This window comes from Aedes aegypti, chromosome 2 (assembly GCF_002204515.2).
Source record: "Aedes aegypti strain LVP_AGWG chromosome 2, AaegL5.0 Primary Assembly, whole genome shotgun sequence".
In the NCBI taxonomy this organism is placed as follows: Eukaryota; Metazoa; Arthropoda; class Insecta; order Diptera; family Culicidae; genus Aedes; species Aedes aegypti.
In genome coordinates, this window is record NC_035108.1 from 318,629,354 (window position 1) to 318,654,640 (window position 25,287).

The 25,287-nt window shown below is 37.0% G+C and overlaps 1 protein-coding gene across 1 annotated transcript in view; it reads left to right on the forward strand.

Moving 5' to 3' along the window:
- The window catches only part of LOC5568884 (photoreceptor-specific nuclear receptor), a 115,957-nt gene that overhangs the window by 53,045 nt on the left and 37,625 nt on the right, over positions 1-25,287 (forward strand). Inside the window, exon 4 of the mRNA XM_021845788.1 lies at positions 9,430-9,533. Coding sequence (XP_021701480.1) covers positions 9,430-9,533 — 104 coding nt within the window. The remainder of the gene's footprint in view (positions 1-9,429; positions 9,534-25,287) is intronic.

Here is a 25,287-nt window from a genome sequence, read left to right on the forward strand (position 1 = left end):
TTCCTGTCAGCAATCTGTACGTCCCACACCAAGCATGATTGACTCGTTTTTTGAACTTTATTGAATTTGGCTGAAAACGTTGTCAGCGCTTTGGCACGGAACGAAAGTTGAGTGGTTTTCCGCCTACGCCACCCATCTTTGTATCCACCCCAATGCCAATGGCGGCGCATCACAAAACATGGCGTCGACTTCAACAATGGCGTGGTGCTGTGCTTCCCCAAGTCAATCGGATTCAATCAACGCCACTGCCAAAAGTGGCAACACATACCTCTTCAACGGTACGATGTTCGATGGTGGCGTTTCTGTTGGAAATAACGGGTGGAAGGGCTCCAAGTGGAGGAGACTACAAATGATCTGAACTTGTAGCGTTTGGATGATGCTCTCTGTTGTGCCCTTCCAAAGTTCAGAACGTGGTTTGGCTCCGTTCCCGAACTGTGTCGATTGCCGCCGTATACCCTTCAATTTCAATTAACGTCGTCGTCGTAGTCGATGTTGGATGCTCTGGCTTCTGCTTCTACTATTTGTGCTCTTGTCGATTTGTGTACCCACGTGACCCTAGAACGTTGTAAACAGAAAAAAAACATATTTCTTGAAGTCTGTGCGCCAGCCGTTTTCCAGGCTAAGTTGCATGTCTGGACAAAAAATTGTAACATATACGTCCAGTAAACACACCATCTGTATATGAGATTATAAGAGTACAAGGTGAGGCGAATACGTACATCATACAGTAGCCTTAATGGGCATGTACGTATATGCGCCTCCACTTGTGTACTCTATGCGCTATCGTATACGAGTTTTGTGAACTGGGGTAGAGCTTGTTTTTTGAAGTTAGCCCCACTATGAACATTTGCATATAGACTGGCGGGCAAAATTATGTTTGCCATCTTGTATGTCATATTTTATGAGTTCTGTTACAAATTTCATATTTTGTTTGCAAAATGAAAGTTTCAAGATTAAACTACACACTTCGAAAAAATCTGTGTAATTTTGTGTCATATAAGACCGACATTATTAAAGCGACGTCAATACACAAATTGGGTTGAAACTTATTTAACGAGGCCACATCAAACAGATTTTGTAAAATTTTACTCGGTTATAATTTGTTCTTGTAATTTACCCGTATACGCTATTTCGTTGTCAACATTACCTCAGATCACATCTTTGATATTCGATAGGAAAAAACAATTGAAAACGTCGACTATTTCTTCCGATCCGATAATAGTGCGCTGTATAGAGAATTACCTTTGCGAAACATCGCATTAATCTCCACACTGAAATATCATGTGTATAGTAAGTGAATATATCTATATCTATATTTTGTCGTGCTTTTTAGATCACTATACACCAAGACAATATACTGCCTCTTAACACCATCCCTTGATCGTCACAATTCCAGTTATTTCGGTGGTAGTTCCAATGGAATATTTGTTTCTGTTTCGATGCTTCCATATACGATATTGTTGGTTCTGTATGTTTCGATGGTAGCAAGGGAAAAATAATTCAATTACGAGGAATGTTAATGTTCGTTGACTTCAAAACATGGATGGACGTTTGAGATCACCGGAGCTAACTTGTGTTATCAACGTCTTGTAAATTACAAGATTTATGCCTCAAAAAGAGTTCAGCATTTGAATAGTTGCGAATAAGTGTCCGGAAATGTTCAAATGGCTTGATTTGACAAAGTTGCATAATTGCGTTTCTTTATTATATAACGAAAATTGAATCAGATTTCAATTTGCGTCATGTTCATCTAAGTCAGATGCTTGCCCAATGTGTCACTGTCAAAATTGAATTTTTTTAGATGTGTTATGGTTGGAATAGGTCTATAGTGACATAATAAGTTTTGTACTAAAAATTATTTTGATATGTGATTAATGTTCCGAAACATTTTTTTATTATTTATTATGATTCTACATCAATCACTTGATTAAAACCTTCGCCAACCAATAAATTGCCAAGTTCACTCAGTTCATGGGCGCCACGCTCTATCCTAGACTTTCGACCCACGCTCTCTGAGGTCCTGGTGCACATGGTCAATCCACCTAGCTCGCTGTGCCCCACACCTTCTGCACGCCGCCGAAGATCGTCCTAAGCACCTAAGTCGTTCGAAGACCCAAGAGCTCACTTCACAAAAGCACACCGGAGGTTGTGAGACTCTCGCCGAAAGCAGCCCCTAACGCGACCCAGCCTGCCTACGCCTCTAATACCGCGAATTTCTACAATTGATGTGAGTTCCACCGGTGAGTGTCCGTCAGAGATTCCCGCCTTCATGATCGTCGTCATCACGCATCTTTGACGTCGTCATCACGCATCAAGACTCCATCATTCAATCATTAGCAATAATCAAAAATTAAAAACCATTTTTTTCGTTTAAATTTAAAGACATCTACATGAAAATCTATCATCGCATCACAGATAGCAGGTGCAATGCAATGATAGAGTTTCTTGAAAATTGATTTAATTTTGAGCAAAAATAAAAACTGGTTTTGAATGTTTGAAAACCGATGATGGTTAGACTAGAAAACTTCGGAGTATTTGCTAGAGGAACTCCGGAGGCGTCCCTGTAAGAACTATAAGGCATTTTCTGGAGGAACTCCGGAGACATTCCTGGAGAAACTATGGAGGAAATCGGAAGGAATTCCCAGTGGAGCTTCAACCAAACTACCGGGGAATTGCTGGATCAAATCTAAAAGAATTGCTGGTGGAACTCCGAAAAACGAATATGGAAAAACTTTGGAGCAATTACCAGTGGAACTCTGGAGGAACTACCGAGAAGTTGTTGGACGAAATCAAGAGGAACTCCAAAAGAATTTCTGGAAGAAAAGAATTCCTGGAGGAGCTCCAGTGGAGTCCATGAGGACTCTGAGGGAGCTCTGGAGGAATTCTCGTAGAAACTCTTTAGAAATTTCTAAAGGAACTCTGGGAGATTTCACGGAGGAACTCTGTAGGATTTCCCGAAAGAAATCTAGGGGAATTCTCGATGTAACTCCAGCAGAATTCATAGTGGAACTCCAGGGGATTTCCGAGGAATTACTAGAGGAACTCCGAATAATTCCTGGAGAAACTCCGATAAAAATCGTAAAGGAACTATAGCGGAAATCCGAAAGGATTCCCGGTGGAGTTCCAATTACAGGAGAAACTCCGTAGAAACTTCACGAGGAACTGTGAATAAATTCTTGGAGGACCTCTAAATGAATTCTTCTGCGGAATATTTTTTAGTGAAACGTTGGAGAAATTCCTAAGGGAACTGTGAAGGAGACCCCAAAAGAAATCTCGAAAAAATGTATGAGGAATTCCAACAGAATACCTGAAGGAACTTTGAGGAATTTCTGTAGGAATTTCGAGGAACTTCTGGAGAACACCTAAAGAAGCCCTGGAGAAACTCCAAGATAATTTCTGGAGAAACTTAGAAGAAATTCTTGAAGAAATGCAATTCTTGGAGGAATGCCCAGAATAACTCTGAAGGAATTCCCACAGAAACGCTGGAAGAATTCCGGGCGGAGCTCTGGAGGTTTTTTGGAGGATATCTGGAGGCATTACTGGAAGATTTTCGAAGGAATTGTTGGAGAAACCCTGAAAAAAAAATACTTGGAGAAATGCCAGGAGCAACTCTTAAGGAGCTCTTAAGGAGTTCTTGGAGGAATTCCGGAGAATTCGCTGAACGAACTCAGGAAGAATTGCTGAAGGAACTGCAAAGGAACACATGGGTGAAAATAAAAAAAAACCTGGTGGACATTTGGAGGAATTCCTGAAACAAAAAAAAAAAAAAACAAAGGAAAAATTCCAAGAGGAACTATGAATGAAATCTTAAGGAATTCCCGGTGGAACTCTGGAGAAATTTCGGAGGAAATGCTGAATGAAATTCAGAAGAATGGCTGAAATAACACCGGAAGAATTTCTGAAGGAGGCTCAGGAAGAATTACCATTGAAGCTCCGAAGGAACTTTGAAGGAATTTTCGGACGAATTCCTGGAGGAACTTTGGATAAAATTATACAAAAACTTGGAAGGAACTTCGGAGAAATTCCTGAAGGACTACGGAACCATTCCTGGAGGAACTCTGGAGGCGTTCCGGGAGAAATTTCGGATGCGTTTCTGGTGGAACTCCGCGGTTATTGCTTGAGAAACTTCGGAGAAATGCCTGGAGAAACTAATCCAGAGGAATCGCCACAGGAATTCCATAGGAATTTCTGGAAGAACTCTTGAACGATTCCCGATGGACATTCGGAGGAAGTTCCGAGGAATTGCTGGATGACATCGAAAGGAATGTGCCCGAGGAAATCTGGAAAAATTTCTGAAAGGAATTTAAAAAAATCTTGAAGGAGCTTCGAAGGAATTACACGAGCAACTCTGGAAGAATTCCCGGAGGAAGTGTAGAGGAATCCCTGGATAATCTAGGATGTTTTTCGAAGTAACTTCAGAAGTATTCCTGATTTCCGAGGAACTCTGAAGAATTCCAAGAGAAATAAAAAAACCCAGGAGGAACTGTGGAAGAAATCGGCAGGAATTCCCGGTGGATCTCCAAGAAAAAAAAAAAAAAACAGAATAAATCTGAAGACATTCCAGGAGGAATTCCGAAAAAAATCCAAGAACGAGGAATTCTGAACAAATTCTCGAAGAACCAAAGGAATTCCTGCAGAGACTCCAAAGAAATTGCTGGTGGAACTGCTGAACAATTTTTAGAGAAATTCCTGCAGGAACTATGGAAGAAATCCCGGAAGAACTCTGGAGAAAATACTGGAGGATCTCCAAAGGAATACCTGAAGGAGCTCCAAAGAGTTTCTGATGGAAATCCGGGGAATTTCTGGAGAAACTTTGAATGAACTTCCAAATAATTCATGGAGTAAATCCGACAGGATTCCCTGTGGAGCTTCGAAGGAATTCCTGTCGCAACAACGGTAGAATTCTCGGAGGAAATTTTTAGCAAAAATTCTGAAAGAATTCTAGAAGGAACTTCGGAGGAATTTATAAAAGGAACTCCGAACGAATACTTGGATAAACTCCGAAACTTATCCTGGAGGAACTCCAACAAAAATCATGGAGGATTACCCGGAGTAAATCTGAAAAAAATTCCGGAAGAATTTCTGAAGGAAATCCATGGAGGAATTCCTTGTGAAAGAGGAGTTCCTGGGAGAAACCCCGGAGGAATTCCTGGAGCAAATCTTCGGAATAATGTATGAAGGAAATTTCCAGAGCAACTTCTCGTGGAATGTCTGGACGAAATCTCCGGAGATATACTTGTGAAGAATTCTCCGGAGGTATTTCTGGAGAAAATCCCCGGAGAAATTCCTGATGGAAATCCCTGGATTAATTTCTGGAGCAAATCTCCAGATGTGTTTCTGGAGGAAAATCTTGGATGAATTCCTCGACGAAATCTCCGGAGAAATTTATATTAAAACTCTCCTGAGGAATTCATGAAGAAAGTTTCCGGAGGAATTTTCTGGGGACATCCACGGAGAAATCCTTGAAATCTTCGAGAAAATTCCTGGGGGAAATCATCAGAGAAATTCTTGGTCTAAATCCATAGGGGAATTCCTGGAGGAAGTGTCCGGATGAATTCTCCCCGGAAGAATTTTTGAACGAAATCCCCAGAGGAATTCTTGGATGAAAGCCCCATAGGAATTGCTATTGAAAATACCCTGAAAAATTTCTGGAGGAAATCCTCGGAGGAGTTCTTGGGGATGAGCCCAGAGGAACCTTTGAAATCCCCGGAGGAATTCCTGGAGGAAAACCCTGAAAGAATTTCTAGATGACATCCCCAGAAGAATTTTTGAATGAAACATCCGGAGGAATTTCTATTGTGAATTTCCTGATGAATTTTTGGACAGAACTTCCGGAGGAATTCTTGGAAAAAATCTCCAGATGAGTTTCTGGAGTGAATCTCTGGAGGAATATCTGGAAAATATCGCCAGAAGAGCTTCTGGAGGGAATACTCGGAAGAATTGCTTGACCAAATCCCAGGGTTTCTAAAGGAACTGGAGCGATTTCTGGAGGACATCCCTGGGGGACTTTATGGAGGAAATCTCCGGAAGTGCTTCTGGACGAAATCCCCGGAGCAATTCCTGGAAGAAAATCCGGAAGAATTTCTGGATGAAATCCTTGCAGGAATGGATTACCTGCTTTGCTCTTGTCCACAGTTGATCAGCAGAAGTTTTCTCGATTTATTTTGTATGGGGAAAGACATCTTAATTCAAATTTCTTGTAAATTAAAGCATTAGCTGAAAAAATATTTGGTAGGCGTAATAGCCATCATCATTACGCACAACTGGTACCAAATATTTTTTCGAAAATAGTTCCCAATTTTGAGAAATAATTCGTTAGATGCATTTCGCCATACAAATATTTTTCGCATTACCTTTTAGCGATTTTTCGAGCATATATGCTATAGACTATATGTAGACACTAGCGCATGTGCGTTACTATGTGGCGAGATGCGAATCAGACCAAGTGTATAACCCATTCCTATTGGAAATCCTCTGAAGAATTCCTGGACAAAATCTCGGAGGAGTTCTTGGGGTATATCCCAGGAGAAATCCCTGGAGGAAGCACTTGGATGAATTCCTGGAGGAAATCCCCGGAGAAAATTTCTGGTGCAAAGTTCCGAAGAAATTCCTGGAGAAACTCCTGGTACAGATTCCCTGAGAAATCCTTGGAGGAAATCTCCGGATATATCTCTGAGATTATTTCCGAAGGAATTTGTGGAGAAACTCCGCGGAGGAATTTCTTAATGAATTTCTGGACGAAATCCCCAGATGAACTCCTGGACGAATTGTTAGGGATCCCCTGTATAATTTCTGGTGGAAATCTCTAGAAAAAATCATGGACGGAATCTCCGGAGGAATTCCTAGAGGAACATCCCGAAGGGTTTCCTGGAGAAAGTCCGTGGAAATCCCTAGATGAATTTTTGGAGCAAATCCCTGGTTGAAAGCCTAAGCCTTGAGGAAACTCCCGAAGGAATTTCTGGATGATATCCTCGGAAAAAATTCTGATGGAAATACCTGTACGGTTTCCTGGAGGAGATCCCGTGAGGAACCCCTGCAGCAAATCCCCTAAGATATTCCTGAAAAAAAAAAATCACCGGAGGAATTCCTGGAAGAAACCCTATAAGACACATCGGAGGAACTTCGATAGAATTCTTGGTAGAGCTCCTGGAGATTTCTCTAGGAGGACTTCGTGGAGGAATCTTCAGAAGTACTGTAGAAATTCGTGATCAAATTCCTTACAAGCCTTGGGAGAAAATTCTGAAAAGTCTTTGCTGGAACAACGAGTACAATTTCAGGATAAATCCCTGAAAAAGGAAACTCTAGAAGTCAGGGAGGTAACCTACGATTAAATTACTGAAGGATTTTATTTGAGTCTCTGGAGAAATTACTGTGTGAGTTTTGGAAGAATCCCTGAATGAATCCTTCGAAGAACTCCTGAGAAAAGCCAGATATTCCTTAAGGAATTCTACCTGGTTTATTTCCAGCCTTTTTCGCCGACAGCAAGGACAACTAGTTGACGGACCATTGTGACCCACGGCATAGGCACTCACCACAAAAGCAGCTAAACGATGAGTACTAGCGCGTCGCAAATGTGACTAGCATAATGTACAGTCCACCCGACCCGACCGGATTTGGCCACGGTTATCACGCCAATACAGTACTTATTTCTTAAAATTCTAATACCTATTTTCATGATTATCTAAAGGATCATGGTTTTCTAGTCAGGATTTCGGAAAATCGTATAAATTCGATTGCTATGTTACAATTTTAAAATTCACTGTTCTTATTGGTAAGGACAGTAAAGTATTCAACAAGCATAATGAAGACCGTTTTATCTAAAATATAACAAACAATTACCCTGAAAAATGGTTCAACAACTAAGCTGAGCAACATGGAATTCATGAAGCATTACACTTCTTACAATCACATTGAGTTAAAGTTTTTTTTTTTTGAAGAATTGTGTAATATGGGTCGATTTTGCCCCGCACGTGGGCGGTTTAACAAAGTCGCTAAGAATAATCGTGATTCAAGCGTCAAAAGCAAAACAAAATTTCACAAATACAACACTTGTTATAATCTTTAATCATGTCTTAGGCTTCAAAAACCGATACGCTGCATTGAAGAAGGGTTTATTGATTCTTGGTTTCGATGTTTAGAGTAAATTGTTTAAATAGGATCTAATCCCGTCTTCTCCTACTGAGTAAAATTGATTTATGTAAAAGCTGGGTCAAAAAATGGGTGCAACCTAGTGTTGGTCAAATTTGTCTATAACATCGATGTTAATGAATCGATTCACATTTGAACTGCCGAATCGATTGACCGATTAAATCGAATCCTATGAATCGATGTTTTTGAATCGATTCGAATCGAATTTCGATTCAAAATCGCCCAACGCTAGTGCAACCTTATCGAGGATTTTCAGCAAGTTGCTAAAAGTAGACCGAATTTGTCGTCAAATACTTCCAAATGCATCCGATTTTCAAAAACTTATAAACGTTTGAATTTGAATTCTTGCATTTTATCCATTTTAACTAATAACTCTGTGTTAACTGCTAGGCGTAACTTAACAATAAGTCTACCGTTATTTTTAAATTTTGCCAAGACATGCAGCTTAGCCATAGAAAACTACTGGTACAGATTTCATGAAGATTTTCCTTCTCATAATAACGGTCTATGGACAAACGTGACACCGGTTTTCCATCGAAATACTCGCTTTGATAGGATTTAGCCGAGTCAGTCCCGCTCCCGCGCCATCATCTAGAGAGGGGTCACGCGGTGGCCAAACAGAAAAACAACTGACTTCAGCAAAGGTTCGCTCCCAATCCGGGAGCGAAGTGAAGGGCGAAAAGACTAAAGAACAAATACGAGAAAGAGAAAATTAAACCAAAATGCAAAAGGATGATCCGGTATTAAAAATCTATTCAATTGAGAACCGTCCACCCTCTGGCCCCGGCTCTAGTTGATTGTCTGTCTGCCCGGGAAAAGTGTCGAGGAGATGAGTTCAAGTGCCGGCGCTCTCCTCGGTTTTGGGAAAGTAAAGCGAGCAAAGTTCGTTCGCAATTTGGTTCCGTCGGTCGGGTTGGGTCGTTCAGCGACGGATTTCGAGTGGATGATGCAGATGGTCCAACCGAAACCGAATTGTCTGCCGACGGAAGCTCGAACTTACCTCTTCTCATTTAAGTTTTGCCGAGCGAATCCATTGGCGTTTTGTTGCATATGGCAGAATTTTCTAACTTCTGTCACTTTGATGATTTGCGTTGTTGAAGCGAGCTGGTATGGGGATTATGTAGAATGAAATTTTCGTTGAGGGCGTGCAATCCAATTATGTTAAGTTTTGCCTTGGCGCTGTCGCCGTAATTTGAGTTTCAATATGCGCATTTTGTCTGATTCCAAGGGTTGCAAAAGACGTTGTAACAATGTTAATGTGTTTTAATTTTTTTATTTCAGGTGCCAGGCTGGAACTGGTAACTGTACAGTGGACAAGGCGCACCGGAATCAGTGTCAAGCATGTCGGTTGAAAAAGTGTCTTAACATGGGAATGAATAAGGATGGTAAGCAAACATATCATTAAATCTATGAGCTTTGATAAACTTTAAATTCAATTTCTGAATTCTTGCAATATTTCAAATGTACAAATCTGACAAATGAATGAAAATATGGGGAGGAAGTTTCATTTCAGTTTTAAGCGATTAGTAAGAGGATCTATTGCAATTGCCTCCTAACTCTTCAGATTAGGTAATGCCATTTTAAACCGTAAAAAAGCAAAAGTTTACCATTTAAGATTCTTGAATACTTTTCTTCTTATAAATTAAGTTTACATTTCTTTTTTCAATCTGTGCACTTTAATCATTTATTTGTGCAGTAGGTTATTTTTAATTAATTAATTATCCTTAAATTTGATCAGAAGTTTAAATTTAGAAAATATAATGACACATTATTACTAGAGTAAGGTCGGACAAAGCTTCGACCTTAGTGAAATAATCAATATGTCCTGAAAAACTAAGACAGCTGAAAAAAAAAACAAATACCACAAAATGGATTTTCAACAGGATGGTTAAAACTTGCCTCAACAGACTTGTGTCGAAATATTTACCCGATTTAAGTTATAAAAATTTAAAAAAAATTAACGAACTTTTGCCCCACCAGTGGGGCCAGGAGTTCCAAACCAGTATGGGGCAAAAGTTCGCTAACTGAAACACAAAATATCGATATTTCTGTGACATGAATATTTTAAACTAGCCATAATGTAGTTTGCGTAAAAATACACACTAAACAGAAGTTTTATTTAAAACCTTAAGGTGAAACGTAAAAATTTGACAGCTGGTTTTTGCGTGATTTTTTGCTGAATCTAAATAAAATGTAACAATTTTAGGTAGTTGTAAAGTTTTTCGTTGAGATAACATATGACTCGAACTTTTGCCGTGTTGTTTCGAACTTTTACCTCAGTATGGGTTAAAAACGGTTTCCACACATCTATGCTCAATCCTCCTCAAAGCGTGCTTACACAACGGAGATTCGCGCTTGGGGGCTCCACTACATGGAATGGATCGATGGCTGGGTGTTCGTTGATTGAGAAAAATTCCAACTAAAAAGCATTCGAATGTCAAATATAGAAGTTAAAACCACTTTGACATCTGACCGCCGTCACATTAAACGGCTCTTCCTCGTAGAGCACAACGCCATTTGGCATAACTATCATTTGGCATAAAGGCCATTTGGCATAACAGCCATTAGGCATAATTAGAACAACACATTTCCTCTGCATTTGTCTCTGGATTTGTTAATGATCTGCTTAAATCAAACGTATGTCACCCTTGACTCTAGACAGTAGAATTTAAGGACTTCCAAGTACCGACCTGCGCTTTTCAAGTCACGTTTGTAACTGTAAGAATTAATTCGTTCATTAACCCATCGTCAGTCGCTCTAGTGTACTGAGTACACGCACTTTACGAAAAGTCGAAAAACACGTTGAAATCCATTCATTTTCTCCATTCCCTTAATCTACTCTTCTTTTTGCTTGTAAAGAAGACATTTTTTTAAAACAACAAAAAAAGTTCATACTTGTGCATAATAATATTTTTTATACTGAAAAATCATGGCCTATTCTTGCCCTTTGTTTAAGTAAGCTTTACTTGTCTTATAGTCAAACATTATTCTTATTTCAAGCACTAAAATGTCAATGCCTCAACAACACGTTTCTTACGCCAAAGAAAAATTGAATAAATTTGTGTTATATTTTAAATTATGCCAAATAGTCGTCATTCCAAAAGGCTACTATATCAAATAGCCTTTATACCAATTGGCCATTATGTCAGTTGGTTATTATACCAAACGGAATTATGTCAAACAGCAATATGAAAAAGGGCGTTATGCCAAATGGAGTACAGCCATATTAAACCTTCACCTCGAGTAAAGTGGAGCAAAAGTTCGAATTTCTCTTTATGATTTCTTACTCAATTCAAACTACATGTTATAAATATCATGGTAGTTCTAATGTTATTCAATTAAAGAACTTTCACTGCAAATGTTATAGCAATTGATTGTGATTTAGAAAAGTTATGACTATTTGTAAGTTTTTGAAGTTAAAATTGTAATTTTAGGATGCATTTTCATTGCAAACTCAGTCTTATTAAAGGTCGGAATAAGATTTGTTCGTAAGCTCATAATTATTAAATTTGGTTTTAAAGGCAGCAATTAAATGGTATTGAATCCTTGTCAGTTTCTCTATTCCCTTAAGTGTTATCATAGCCATTTAAAGAGTATTACATACGGTGTCCGGCCATTTGTCTGAATGTCGTTTGGCCGAACGTCATTTGGCCGAGTGCCATCTAGCCCACACGCTATGTCTTAAACAAACAAATAATTATAAAGATCGAATGTACTTCGGATTTTTTCCCTCTAGATATCAGTATTTAGGCTATATTTTCATAATCGGAAGGATTCAAAATATTCTATCAGTGAAATTATTCCCATACATTTTGAATGGGCTGAAATGTGTAGCAAACGCAATTTTCGTTGATTTTCATAGGTTGTATATGAAAAAATAGCTAAAACATGAAAAAAAAAATTAAACAAAATTTCACCGATGGAATATTTTAAAACTTTCTGAAATTTAGCGGAAAAAAATCCGAGTTGCATAATCTGCTGGTTTAGACATAGCGTGGCCCATTGGGTCGTTTGGCCGAATACCGAACAAAAAAAAAACAGATTGCTACAATGCACTGCGTTTTAAAACCGTTAGTTTTAGCGATGTGATTTGTTCGGAAAAGTTTCTTGGTATATTCAAGCGCAATTTTTGATGAAAAAGTATCAAACAAATAAACCTTATTAAAACGAAATCGACTGACTATTCCTTTACTTTAAGAGATAGAGAGGTGCGATGTCCAGCAAAAACACGCGTTTGAAGATATAACAACTTTGTAGAAGCCATGAAAAATGTAAAAAATCTTGTAAAAATTATTTTTGTTCATAACTTTTTACTAAGATTTTTTACATATTTCATGTATTCTACTAAGTTGTTAGATATCTTAAAACGCGTGTTTTGGCTGAGAATAGCACCTATCTATCTCTTAAAGTAAAGGAATTATCGGTCGAATTCGTTTTAATAAAGCTTATTTGTTATATAGAGAAAACCCATGCACTGACGCTTATAGGCAAAAGTTTGTTTATCAACTTCTGAAAGGAGGGAAATGGTACTTTCATGATTTGTAAGAGTTGTCTGCGCCATTTTGCGCCGAAATCAGTTGTAGGGGCCTAAACTACCCCTTGAGAAAAGAATAATTCGTGAATAACTTTTTCACTTCAAAAGATTGCGTTATGTTATGTTCAGCAAACACACGGGTTTTTTCATGACAAACAACTTTGTAGAAGACACAAAAAATATTGAAAATCTTGAAAAAAAAGTTATGATAAAAAATGATTTTTAGGGGCCATTCACATACAACGGCATATATCTCAAAAAGTATAAGAGATAGAAAAATCGTATCTTCAACAAAGTTGTATCAAATGGCCAATTCTACAACTTTGCCGAAGACACCATATGTCTATCTAAATGTTTTAAAAAAATAGTTTTTCTATCTCACTGCTTGGTGGATTGATTACAAAACTTTTTTTTTATCAAAAGATGCGCTTTAATTCACCAAGAAACTTCTCCGAACAAACTATATCACTAAAATCAACGGTTCGGGCGCTATTCAAAAAGAGCATGAAATCGACAAAATCCAACACATTCCACTGTGTGCTGATGTGTAGAATTAATAAGTGAGGCTCGAAAACTGATAGACAAATTAAGCTCCAAGAAAATAATAAAATCTGCCCGATGATTCGTGACGAAGTTGTGAACTCCACACATCGCGTGAAGACTTTAAGCTGATGGTTGCTTACCATCCATGCTAACTGTAGTTCACATTTGTTTTTAATTTCGGCCAAACGGCATTTGGCTCAATTGCATTCGGCCAAATGGCGTTTTACCATATGAAATTCGGTCAAATGGCAGACCCGTAATCTTATACACGGAATAGAAAATGCAATAATTTGTTAAACTTTATAAATTTTATCTAAATGACTCAATCTGTTTCAGAGAATGTAATGGACAATTTAGTTTTTGACGTATATTCGTCAAAAATGAAATTTATTTACACAAAATACAATCATACTGAGATGATCAGTTAAACTTCATGCTAATTTTAAATTTGTTTTATTAAGTTGTTTAATTTATTATTCATTTATAGAATTATAATTTTATAAAACAATTTTTCAGCTCCTAATCATTTTCATACTAAACAAATGAAAACAACTAAAGTGCGAAGCCACTAAAACGTGAATCGTTTTCTGAAAATCTCTATAAACAAATACAAATACTAGCTTTTTAGGAGGATGAGAAATGTATTGTTCAGCTCATTAGTGAAACAAGCTTGAAAAGTCAAATGATAATCTGTGAAAACGTTCAATAAGTGTTTATTCATTCCAATGCATAATGCTGAACATCGACATCTAAAGAGCATCTTCTCAGTTCCTTGTAAGGCAAAATTTTAATTTAGCTGTCATAAAAAGGCAATTCATACCGTATTCAGCCAAAGGCTGCATAGACTGAACGATCAATAACGTTAGGCAACGGACAACACAAAACATGCAGTAGTCCAGTGATGATTTTTACGTTTGACAAAAAGTTTCCACCGACTGGAGCGGGAATCGAACCCACGCTTCGTGGCATTCACAATACGTTTAAACGACTGACGACCAAACGTCGCTGACCACACGGCCGATTCTACCCCATTACCCCGAATGCCTTGACATGATAACATTTATGACATGTTCCTATGATATTGGGAATCTGGTTATGCCATTCAGAATTCGGGATAATGAAGTAGAATCTATAAGCGGTATCCTAAACTTGATTTTTTATTTAATACTGAAGGAAAAAATACAGAAAAAGTTTTTTAAAAATGTATCCTTCCTTATTACTTGGCCCATTAGCGAGGCAAGTGAAAATATTGTTGTTCTGAACTAGCGTTGGGCAAATTTGACCCGAACATCGATGTCACTGAATCGATTCAAATTTAATATATCGAATCGATTCACCGATTTAATCGAATCATTTGAATCGATGATTTCGAATCGATTCAATTTGCAAGCGGATATGAAAACTTACGAAAACGTGATCTCAAAAATATACCAAAAGCAATTTTATATGGGTTTTAAATTCCTTCAATTGATTTACGTTGGAGATTAAACATTATATATTAAACACTTCAAGTTTAATTCATAATTAGGTTTATAATTCATCAAATCACTAAAAAATTCTAATCAATTTCATTGTTTTGAATCGAAACAAAAAATCGAATGAAGAAAATCGATTCACTCGATTTTGAGAGCTCCTAACATCGATTCAAAAAATCGATTAACCGAAACGAAAAAATCGATTTTCGGAACATCGATTCAAAATCGCTCATCGCTATTCTGAACAAAAAATTAAGAAACTAAAGCTTGTATATATATTTGCGATGTCTATTAACTTTACAATCTCTTAACCAGTCCCAATACACAATTATATAAGTAAATAACATGTAAGCAATGAACATTTTATTCTATTAAATTCAATTTGTTTCTATCCAATCATGTTTGTTGGAATCATTCGACAACATCATAAATATAACATTTTCAATGTTAGTTATAGCATCATGGGACAACAATTGCATTTGTTTTATACAATTTGTAATGCTCGTATTTTTTTTTTGTTGAGAATGTCGCACATAACGTCGGATACATCCTTGCAACTGAATCCTTGAACAAAGTATTTCCGTGCGTTGTTTTATACTTGAACTTTTCAATCAAAGTTTTCCTATGAAACGGCAGTCCGACACATTAATATCGTAATGTTTGGCAACCTTCTGTGCAGAAGTTCCATGATTTATAATAGTTTTTAACGCTTTCAGCAAAGGTCTTTGAATTATCAGCGTGTTCTGTTTTTTTTCTCTATGATAAATGAGAGCCTCTTTTACTTATAGCTACTTAAAGAGCATACACAAATTCAATTTCTAAAGAGAAACTATTCACTTGCCTCATGTGATTACAAAATTGAAGGTGTTTCAAAATAGTTTTTTTTTATCTACGTTGAATTGACCCTGAAACTCTATTTGTGGATTGTGAATCGGGCACTCTAAACATTTCGGTAATTTGTTGTAAGTCAACTCACCCGAGTTAAAGAACCATAGTTAAAGTTGGTTTTGATGGCTACCTTGGATCGCATTTGTACTAATTTTGTATTCCATAACTCGATACCTCTCTAATTCGATGGTTCTTTCAATATAGAGTTATGAATAGTGGACTGTATTAGCAATATTTGTTATCAAGCAGTTTTATGTGATTTTCCAATGAACTTTATGTAAAATGCAACTAGCTTGTTGCTATGGAACTTTTGACAAATAATGAAGGCACGTTGAACCTATAAGGCGCCACTGCCTCCAAAACTATGACTTACTAAAACCATGAGAAACTCGTTTTGTACACTCAGGCAAATTAATTATCGAAATACATAAGAACCCCTTATGAAAATTCGCCACAAGGAATCGGGTTGAAATTCAGAAATTTGCCTTATGAAACCAAAATTTGAAAACAAAAAACGTTTACGCTGCAACCTGAAATCGAACCAAGAACTTTGCGATCAATATGCCTGTGCGTATACCACGCGCCTATCGACGCCTTGATACGGAGTGATGCTTGAACGGTACATAGAGCGCTCGCATTGCAATAATCGGTCCACCTTTCATAAGGCGTATGAATTTTGATAGTCCAGTTCACTACGTGTAAGACCTCTATCATCCTTTAAGACAACACATTTGTATTTCAAAGCAAACTAATGTTAGTATGAACTTCAGTAACCAGAAAATACATTCACCTACAAAGAAAAAATGAAAATGACGCTTGTGTGTGCTACATTCAAGCTTTTACCATTGTCGCATTTTTCATGAGTCATATTGAGCAATTCTCGCTGAAACCAGGCCGCCATCGGCACCCATCGTTAGAATTCCAATTTTGGTCCTTTCGGTTTTGACGTATATGGCGAGTGCAATCAATGCAAACATATTTTTTTGTACAACAAAGAAACAAGTTTTCAGTCGTTGGTGTATTATTCGAGTCAGGTGAAGAATAGGAGTATCAGGAGGTTGAAAAATCTGGCGGCTATCTTGGATTTTGTCGCCATCTTGGTTTTGAACAGTTGAATGATGTTTTACCATCTCAGCGCTCATCATGCTTGTCTCTTCATTTCATAAGGTAAATACCATTGCTAGTTTTTGTAGTCTATCTTAAGCAATTTTTTCTCAGCTTTCTGATGGTGATCTCAGAATTCAAAACGAGCGGTGCGCTAATGGTGAAAAATCGGTTTTTCTAACAAACATCAAGATGGCCAAATTCGAAATGGCCACCAAAATTTTTTTTCAACTTCAAATGAAAGGTATATCCTTTCTCTATATGATGCCACAAAGTTTGCTATGTGTTCCAATGGAAATATGAAACATATCACGTGAAGAAATACCTAAGATTTATCGAAAATAGGCTATTTCGCAAACTGTTTAGCTAGCTGGCGAACGAAGGGTCCACCAATTTGAGAAAACCGAAAGGAACACCCTTAAATTATATCGAAAACTAGCGATCAGTGACATAAAATTGGAATTCTAATGATGGCTGCCGATGGTGGCCTGGTTTCAGCGAGAATTGCTCATTGTAATTTTCAAGTTTGTGTAATCCTGTATTTATCACAACTGCCATCACATTCAAACGTCAAATTTATAATCTTATGATGCTTCATATGTCTGTCATATTCGTAATAAAAACATTTAACATTGTTCATCAACGTTTTGTTTGACTTTATTTGTTGTTGCTCATTTAATTCCAGCAATCCATGAGCCACGAATAAAGCCAACCAACTTATCACCTGTATGCTTGCTGCCTTACTTCTCTGCCCAATGTATGTATTGCTTGGTTTATTTCCTCATTGTTTGACTGAAATTTCATTCACAGGTGATATATTTTCAACTACATTGTTGTTTCAATATTCAACTCACGTTTTGCTTGATCGGCATTCTTGCTTACCGGAGCAAAAATGCCCGATTATCACACGATGATGTCTTGGAAAAGCATCCTATCAAGCCAACGTGACTGACGATAAGATTTTAAGCGCTTCAAATTTGATTACAATTTCCTCCTCTTCGCTCTATATTTCCGACCCCCCGCGAATAATGATAAAAATCGGATCCAGAAGCAGCAGCGCGAAAACAGCTTTGTCTCTCGGCATAGCGTCATTATTTTCCATTTTCCCACATCACGATCACACGGATCCGTCCCATTTCCCGGCCCCGGTTCCGTCTTCGGCTGAGGGAGTCCGAGAAGAGTAGGTTGTTTGTAAATTTTCGTAACCTGAAGGCATTTTCACAGCCAGAAGCCGCCGTTGTGCGCTTAACGAGTGACACAACTTTTTGCATTCAGCTTTTGTCATTCCATGGCGGGGAAAACGGGCAGAGGAGTTGTTATCGTGGGAGTTGAAATTTTTTGAGTAATTCACATTTACTAGCAGAAACCTGTGGAAAAAATCAATTGAGGTTCAGACTGAATTCAATCAAACCCGGTTTATTCCAGAGGAAAATTTTTTACACAGAATACATGTTTATTGTGTATGTTCATGAGTTACTATATGAACATTTTAATTTTAACTTTTTATAAATTTATGTTGTGTAAGTGCGAGAAATATTCTCAAAACATATACTCGTTATGCAGCCCACAGACACTTAGACAGTTTGACCAACATTAACTCCGCCTTTAAGTTAATCAACCTGATTTATGTTGCTGCAACCGTTTGACCGATTGTCAAAGTTCGTTTCAGTAACTTTATATTTTTTCGCACGTTTTGAATAATCTCGGCAAGTCTTGTCAATACGTGAATTTTATTTTTTTTTTAAATTCTGTGGCTGTGGGACGCATATTTCTACGATTTTTGGGCAATAATCGTAGTGAAGAAGAGCAGAGCTTTCAAAATTTATGTACCGGAAGAAATTGATTTCGATGAGGAATTCCTCTAATAATTCGCACGAATTATTCCGGAAAAACTCTAAAATTCTTAGGGGTCTCTGTCGGGGATGATTCTAAACAGTAATCGATATGGGAATGGCTATGGTTTTTTTTTTTTCAAATTTTCTATTTAAAAGCTAGTTATTCTACTAAAAGTTTTTCCAAGAATCCATGCGTTACACTAGGGATTCCACCTGAAACTGTTCTTGGGATCTACCAGGAATGTTATTAATAAATCTTCCAAAAAAATATGCACAGATTAAACCAGAAATTCCCCCGGGGAAAATCCTTCAGGCATACCTTCCAGAGAGAAAAATCCTCCAGGCATTATTCCAGAGATGCCTTCAAAGGTTTGTCTACTAATTATTCAGGATTTCCTGCACCGATTCCTTCAAACATCAATCCAAAAATTTCTTTAATGATTTCTTCAGTAATTTTTCAGAGCTTACTCCAAGGCTGCCTCCAGAATTTCCTCCAGAGATTGCCATAACAATGTCTTCAAATAGTCCTTCAGGTTCTAGAAGTTAGTTCCATGGATTGTATCATGCACTATTCAGAAATCACATCACGATTTTCTTCAGATACTTCTTTAGAAATTCATCACCATAAATTCCCCCAAAGATTTCTCCAAAACTTTTACCAGGGCTTTCGCCCAGGACTCCTCATTAATTTTCACCAGTAGTTGTTTCACTAATTCCAAAAGAAATTTCTCCAGCGATTTTTTCTTGTAATTTTTCTACAGAGTCCTACAAGGATTTTTCCAATAACTTCCCAAAGGATTTCTTCAATGATTCATCCAATTTCTCTTCAAGAATTTCACTTCAGGAAATACAGGAATTCCATCAAATTTCACCAAGAATTACTCCTGTCAAAAATCTTCCAGGGATTCTTCTAGTGATTTGCCTAAGAATATCTCCACACATTCCTTCAGCAATCAATCCAAACGTTCTTCCAGGGATTACTTCAGAGATTCCTACACGATTTTTGCTTTAAATTCATTCAAACATTCCTACAAAAATACATGCAGAGATTTACTCCAGGAACTCTTACAGGGATTCTACCCAGAATTTCTCTACCGATTCATCAAGGATTCTTCAATAAATTATTTTATAAATTCTTCCAATATTTCCTTCAAAGATTCTTCCTTGTATCCCTGAGTGGACCTGAGATTTCTGAAGAATTTTCTCAGATGATTTCTGATTCCTGAAGGAATTTATCCATCAATTCCTTTTAGTATTTCTTGAAGGATTTTTTTCAAAGAATCCACCAGAAATTACCTCGGACAATCCCGTGTAGTTCCTACGGAGAGCTTAAAAAGCCGTTTCTGCGATATATTAAGGAATTTCTCTAGGGAATTATCTGGAAATTTCTCCAGTGATTAATTTCTATGGTGATTCTTCCAAAGATTGAAAATCCGCGAACTTTTCTATGCGTAATAAAGGGCTTATGGGGTAGGGGTTTAACGTTATCTTACACTACATACAAAAAAAAAATCAAATTTGAATGGAGGACCAAATTTGTTGAATCGGAGTGACGCCAGTTTCGGACTGCTCTACCGGTCTTTGAAGCTGCAGGATACTTGAAGCATATCTTGGGTTGTTAATTGCTGGACCTTTTGACGGCATTGATGGTGATCAGGCTGATAATGAATTTCAGCGGCGATCGATGATCGAGGTTGATGAATTGAGGTCATAGACGATCTAGAAACAACGGAAGACCCGGTAGATGGAAGGATAGATGATAATTTATGGACACGCTAATCACCTGATAGCGCTTCAAAAGCGCGTTGAGCATGTTCCGGACAACTCTACTGGTTTTTGAAGAATCTGTTGCTTGTGGATTGTTCTAGTTCAACATCCATTGGAATAGGTAGAATTGCGACCTTCGCAACTGGCTTCACTACGCCGTCGGCATTGGCAGTCTTCTAAGGGTATGCGAAATACCGAATGATTCCGTCAAATACGCTTCGAAACGAAATTCCGCGGAATTCCACGGAACTCGCACTGGCGAAATTAGTATTTTGCTATTTCGTTTCGTTTCGCCAAATTGTTAAAATATTTCCACGGAAAATTGAAAACAAACGGAATAAAACGGAATTTCGCGAAATTCGAGTTTAATTTCTAACAAAAAAAAGCAAAGCGTTCGCTTCTACTCCTAGCAGCTACCAGTCAAAAATGGGTCCGTAGTATGGATCAAATCGACTCACATCATGGATCAGAAAACTATAACAGCAAATTATCTGCGAGGCAAACGAATGGTGTGCTAGTGGAAGCATACGTTTTAGCGTTTCTTTAGGAATCGTCTTATCTTAGATTCATAACTGTGGTATGGGTTTCAATGCCCCACAAATATGAATCGACGCTTCTAGGCATATGTATGACATTTTATTTCCTACGAATGGAACAAATGTGTTTAAGCATGTTATTGTTGATTGCGATGCTGTATAGATTTATGGTTCGCGTAGGTAAAATGGGTTCTGCGTAATTGCTACACAGAAAAACATATTTAATTTTAAATGTAATGTAAACTGAAGCCTACTGTAAAAATAAATCAAATTCGTGTGTTGTTACAGCATAATGTAAATTTAAATGAATATACATTCAATTTTCAACTAGAAATGGTTGAATATTACATGATCGTGTAAATTTAAAGTAAATTCGATTAAAAAATAATTGATTGGTCGTTGAAATTTAGGTTGATTTTGATGCTCCAAATATGTGCATGAAAATAAACTTAAATTTACAACATATTTTTAGCTGTGTACTCTATTTGATGAGGTATTCTCCGTTTAATCCAACTTTGATCCATATCTGTGTGCTATCCATAACTGTGGGATGACTGTAGTATTGACTGGTCCGCAGGATATGATAAACTGCACTGCCGTTGTGAAGTTTCCAAACACGCCCATTTGCCCGAAATTCCACGCGGCGAATAGCCCGGGAAAGGAACAACTGCGTTTGATGAACAACCGCAACCACGGTTTCCTCCGGGGAACATCGCGTGTCCTTTTGAGCAAATCCGTTAAAATATCGCAAAAATTGTTTGTACACAAATGTCAAAAAAAGCTGCGAAGCGTGAGTCTCTGATGTTCTGGTTTTTGCTCAGGTGGTGCAGATTATTGATGCGCGCATTAGTTCTCTCTCTTGCTTTCCCGCTATGACGTCACTTTTAACTCTGCATAAGAACAGCGGGAGAATAGAAGAGAAAACTACTAGCACGCATCAATGAGTTAAGGCTCTCCGCGATTTCGTTGTTGTCTCATAAAACTCTACATGTAGCAGTGAAATCGCAGAGATTGTTTGTCGCTGTCACCGTAAAAAATCGCGATGAATTGGGTGATCCAAAGCCACACCTCAAATCTTCAAGAGCACAAATCTAAAGAACCAGACGTCCATTCAAGCTGAAAAATCTATTGATTGGTTACTCGATGGCCAATCGATCAAGTGTTCAGCTTGAATCGCTGTAGGGTTCGTTAGATTTGTGCTCTTGAAATTCTGAGGTATGCCTTCGATTTATATTCACCTTAAACAAGGAAGATACATACATTATTTTATATAGAAAAATAAATCTAGGTTTATTCACGCTGTACCACACCACCAACTACTCTCTCCTCTTATAACGTTACATAATTTCCTCACGACCCCCTATTAAAAAAAATACGAATATTGATAATATATCATTACAAGTATTGGAAACCAAATGACGCAAGGCAAAGGTCTTAACCTTTTCAATACCGACATCAAGTTTCAAAACCCTCCAGTTTTGCCATCTTTCGATCGATTTTGATGATTTGTTTTAGTAAAAATCACAAATCAGTTATTAATTTGATTCATGCATTGCAAGCACCATCAAAATTGGTTCCGGATCTAGATTTAAGTTTGGTGGGGTATCTAGGGTATTTCACAATAGAAAAGCGCAACAATTTTTATTTTTCAATTTTCGCACATCTAGATCTCGAGAAAAAAAAATAAGCCAAACATTAAATTTAGCTCATTGAAAGACGGATTGTCTGAACGAACATGGGTGAACTTGTCAATCTTATTTGCGTTTCCTCTATGCTATGCAGTCCAGGTTCAAAACTTTTTTTTTCGAATTTTTAAAATATTTTTTAAAATACTCACGAGGCTCAAAATTCAGTGAAAAAAAATTTGTAGTCAGTTTTAAACAAAGAATCTGAAAATGAGATAATATCAACAATCTTTATTTCTTCCAGAAATCGTCCAGAAATTCCTTCACAGATTTTGGAATAGGTTCATTTCTCCAGTATTTGCTCTACTAAATAATAGAAATACTTTCAGTATTTTCTACAATTTTTACTCTAAAAGTTTGCATTCATCCAGATTTGATCCCTCCAAGAATTAATTCACAGTTTATGCAAGGCTTTTCCAGAAAATTTATTAGGAACTTCTAAATTACCCCAACAGGCAATCCTGGTTAAGTTGCTGTCGCAATATCTCTTGGAGTTTATTACTTTTGCAGTTCTTTTGAATTTTTCTTGATTGATTTCTTAGGTATGTGTTGATGGATTTTTTAAAATTTAATTTAATTCAACACTCCAGCAAATACTAAAGCAAATATTCCAGTGATTCCTCTGTTATACTTAATTTTCTTCTTTTTTCTTGCGTTGTGTTCCAACTGGGAAAGAGTCTGCTTCTCAGTTTAGTGTTTTCATGATCACTTATCGACTTGTGTCCCCAATCACATTCATTCAAGCCACAAAGCATAAAGTACAGCAAAAAAAAATTAATATCATTATTCCGTGTTTTATGGTATATATTAGCATATCCACATGATTAAAAAATGTGTAAGGCGTTTCTAAAAATCAAATTAATTTTGGACTCCTCTCAATATTTTTGAGATTGTTTTAAATGTTAGTACAGTGAATCCATAATTAAAAATCACCCACAATTTATGAATCAGATGCCTTTAAAGGACAAAATAACAGTAAAAAATAGCACAAAACATCACGGAAACATTTTCGCTTATAAGGTACCGCGGGGCAAGTGAGAATCCGGGGTAAGTGGGACGTTCCGTCATAGCTCACTTAGGAAAAGTTTTTCATGGGGGTATTCGTCTAGAAAGTTGAAGATACAATGACAAGGTATGTATTAAGTACAAAAAAAAAATCTTATTTTTATTACCATGTCTTTCATGTAACAGTTGTCAATTCAGCGCCATTTTCAACTTGCTTGATAAATTGTGACACGTTTTACGTTTTGCATTGGCTCGCAAAAAATAAATGTGTTATAAATCGAATATCCATCAGTAAGCTACAATTTTAAGTATTTTTACAAGCTGCTAACGATAAACCGGTATTTTGTTTTCATTTCATATGAAATGTTTGATGGTCTAACTTACCCTAAAATATGTTCATACCTGGGATAAGTGGGACCTATCAAAACTAGCACCATAATCAAAACTTTTCCTACATGTTTCAAACATTTTCTCATAGAGTAGCATTAAAACATTCAAACAAATGATTTTTATCAAAAAAGATCAATCTCAACTTACGTAATTGCGTAAGAGGGAGAAGAAATGTGTAATTCTTCTACATATATATGTTTTATTTATTTTTAAATTTTTGAAATACGAATTCGAAATTGAACAAAGACTGGGATGAAATTTGAAATGCATCATGAGAACGATTACTTTTTTGTTTTAATTGAACTTTATTAGTTATTTCTACCAAATTTAGTAGTAACGGAAAACAATTCCTCCCCATTAAGTGGTTTTCTGCCATGTATATAAATAATAACAGAACATATTACAATTTCGTAAATTATTGAAAGTTTATGCGCTACTTTTAATTAATAACTTATAAATGATATATTTTGAACGAGTTTTATTCCTTTTAACACTTTTATTTAGGATTTTTCAGTTAATATTAAGTGTGACGGGACATACTATTAAACACACGTTTTCTTCCTAAAGCGTTACGTATTTTATGATTGATCCCTTATGTACATCAAAAATTTACTCAAAATTATATATCTATGATTTAACAATCCTATTATTGTAATGGTTGTCTTACTGATGTGGATTGACGCATGAAACTGGATGTGTCCCACTTGCCCCGTTTGGCGAGGTAACTGCGTCCAATGGCTCATTCTAAAACTTTCTTCAAAAGTTTTCACAATTTCGAACTTATTTGACCAAATTCATGCACACACCAGCAAATGTGTTGCCAAAAAGTGATGGTGTTGTTGGATTTGAGAAATATGGATTTTCAAAATGTTATTGAACAATTTGTTTGAACTATCGTTTTTTTATGTCCCACTTGCCCCGGGGTACCTTAATTTATTTTGAGTAAAATTGTTTACGTGATGTTTTGTGTTGATTTTTGTTGTTATTTTGTCATTTAAAGTCATCTGATTCATAAATTGCGGACGATTCTTAATTGTGGATCCACTGTAACTGCTTTTCGACCCACTTCTTAGTTGCTACATTTAAATTAAACCCACTCATTGACATTGTGTGAGTGTCAGCTATGTTGAAATGAAACCTTATAAAGTTATTAAGAAGATTTCAAACAAACAGAAAAGAGTTTTACCAAAACATGTAAGGATTCCGCTGAGCAACGCTAAGGTTTCCATATGGTAGAGGATTTAAAAAGACGTTATTATTGCGGGTATATTTAAAAATTTGGACAGGCTCGCGGAAATAACGCGCAACGAGCTATCTCCGCACAGAACAAAAGTCACGCAGTGTGCGTTGAATCCAGTTTCATTAAAACATCGTCAT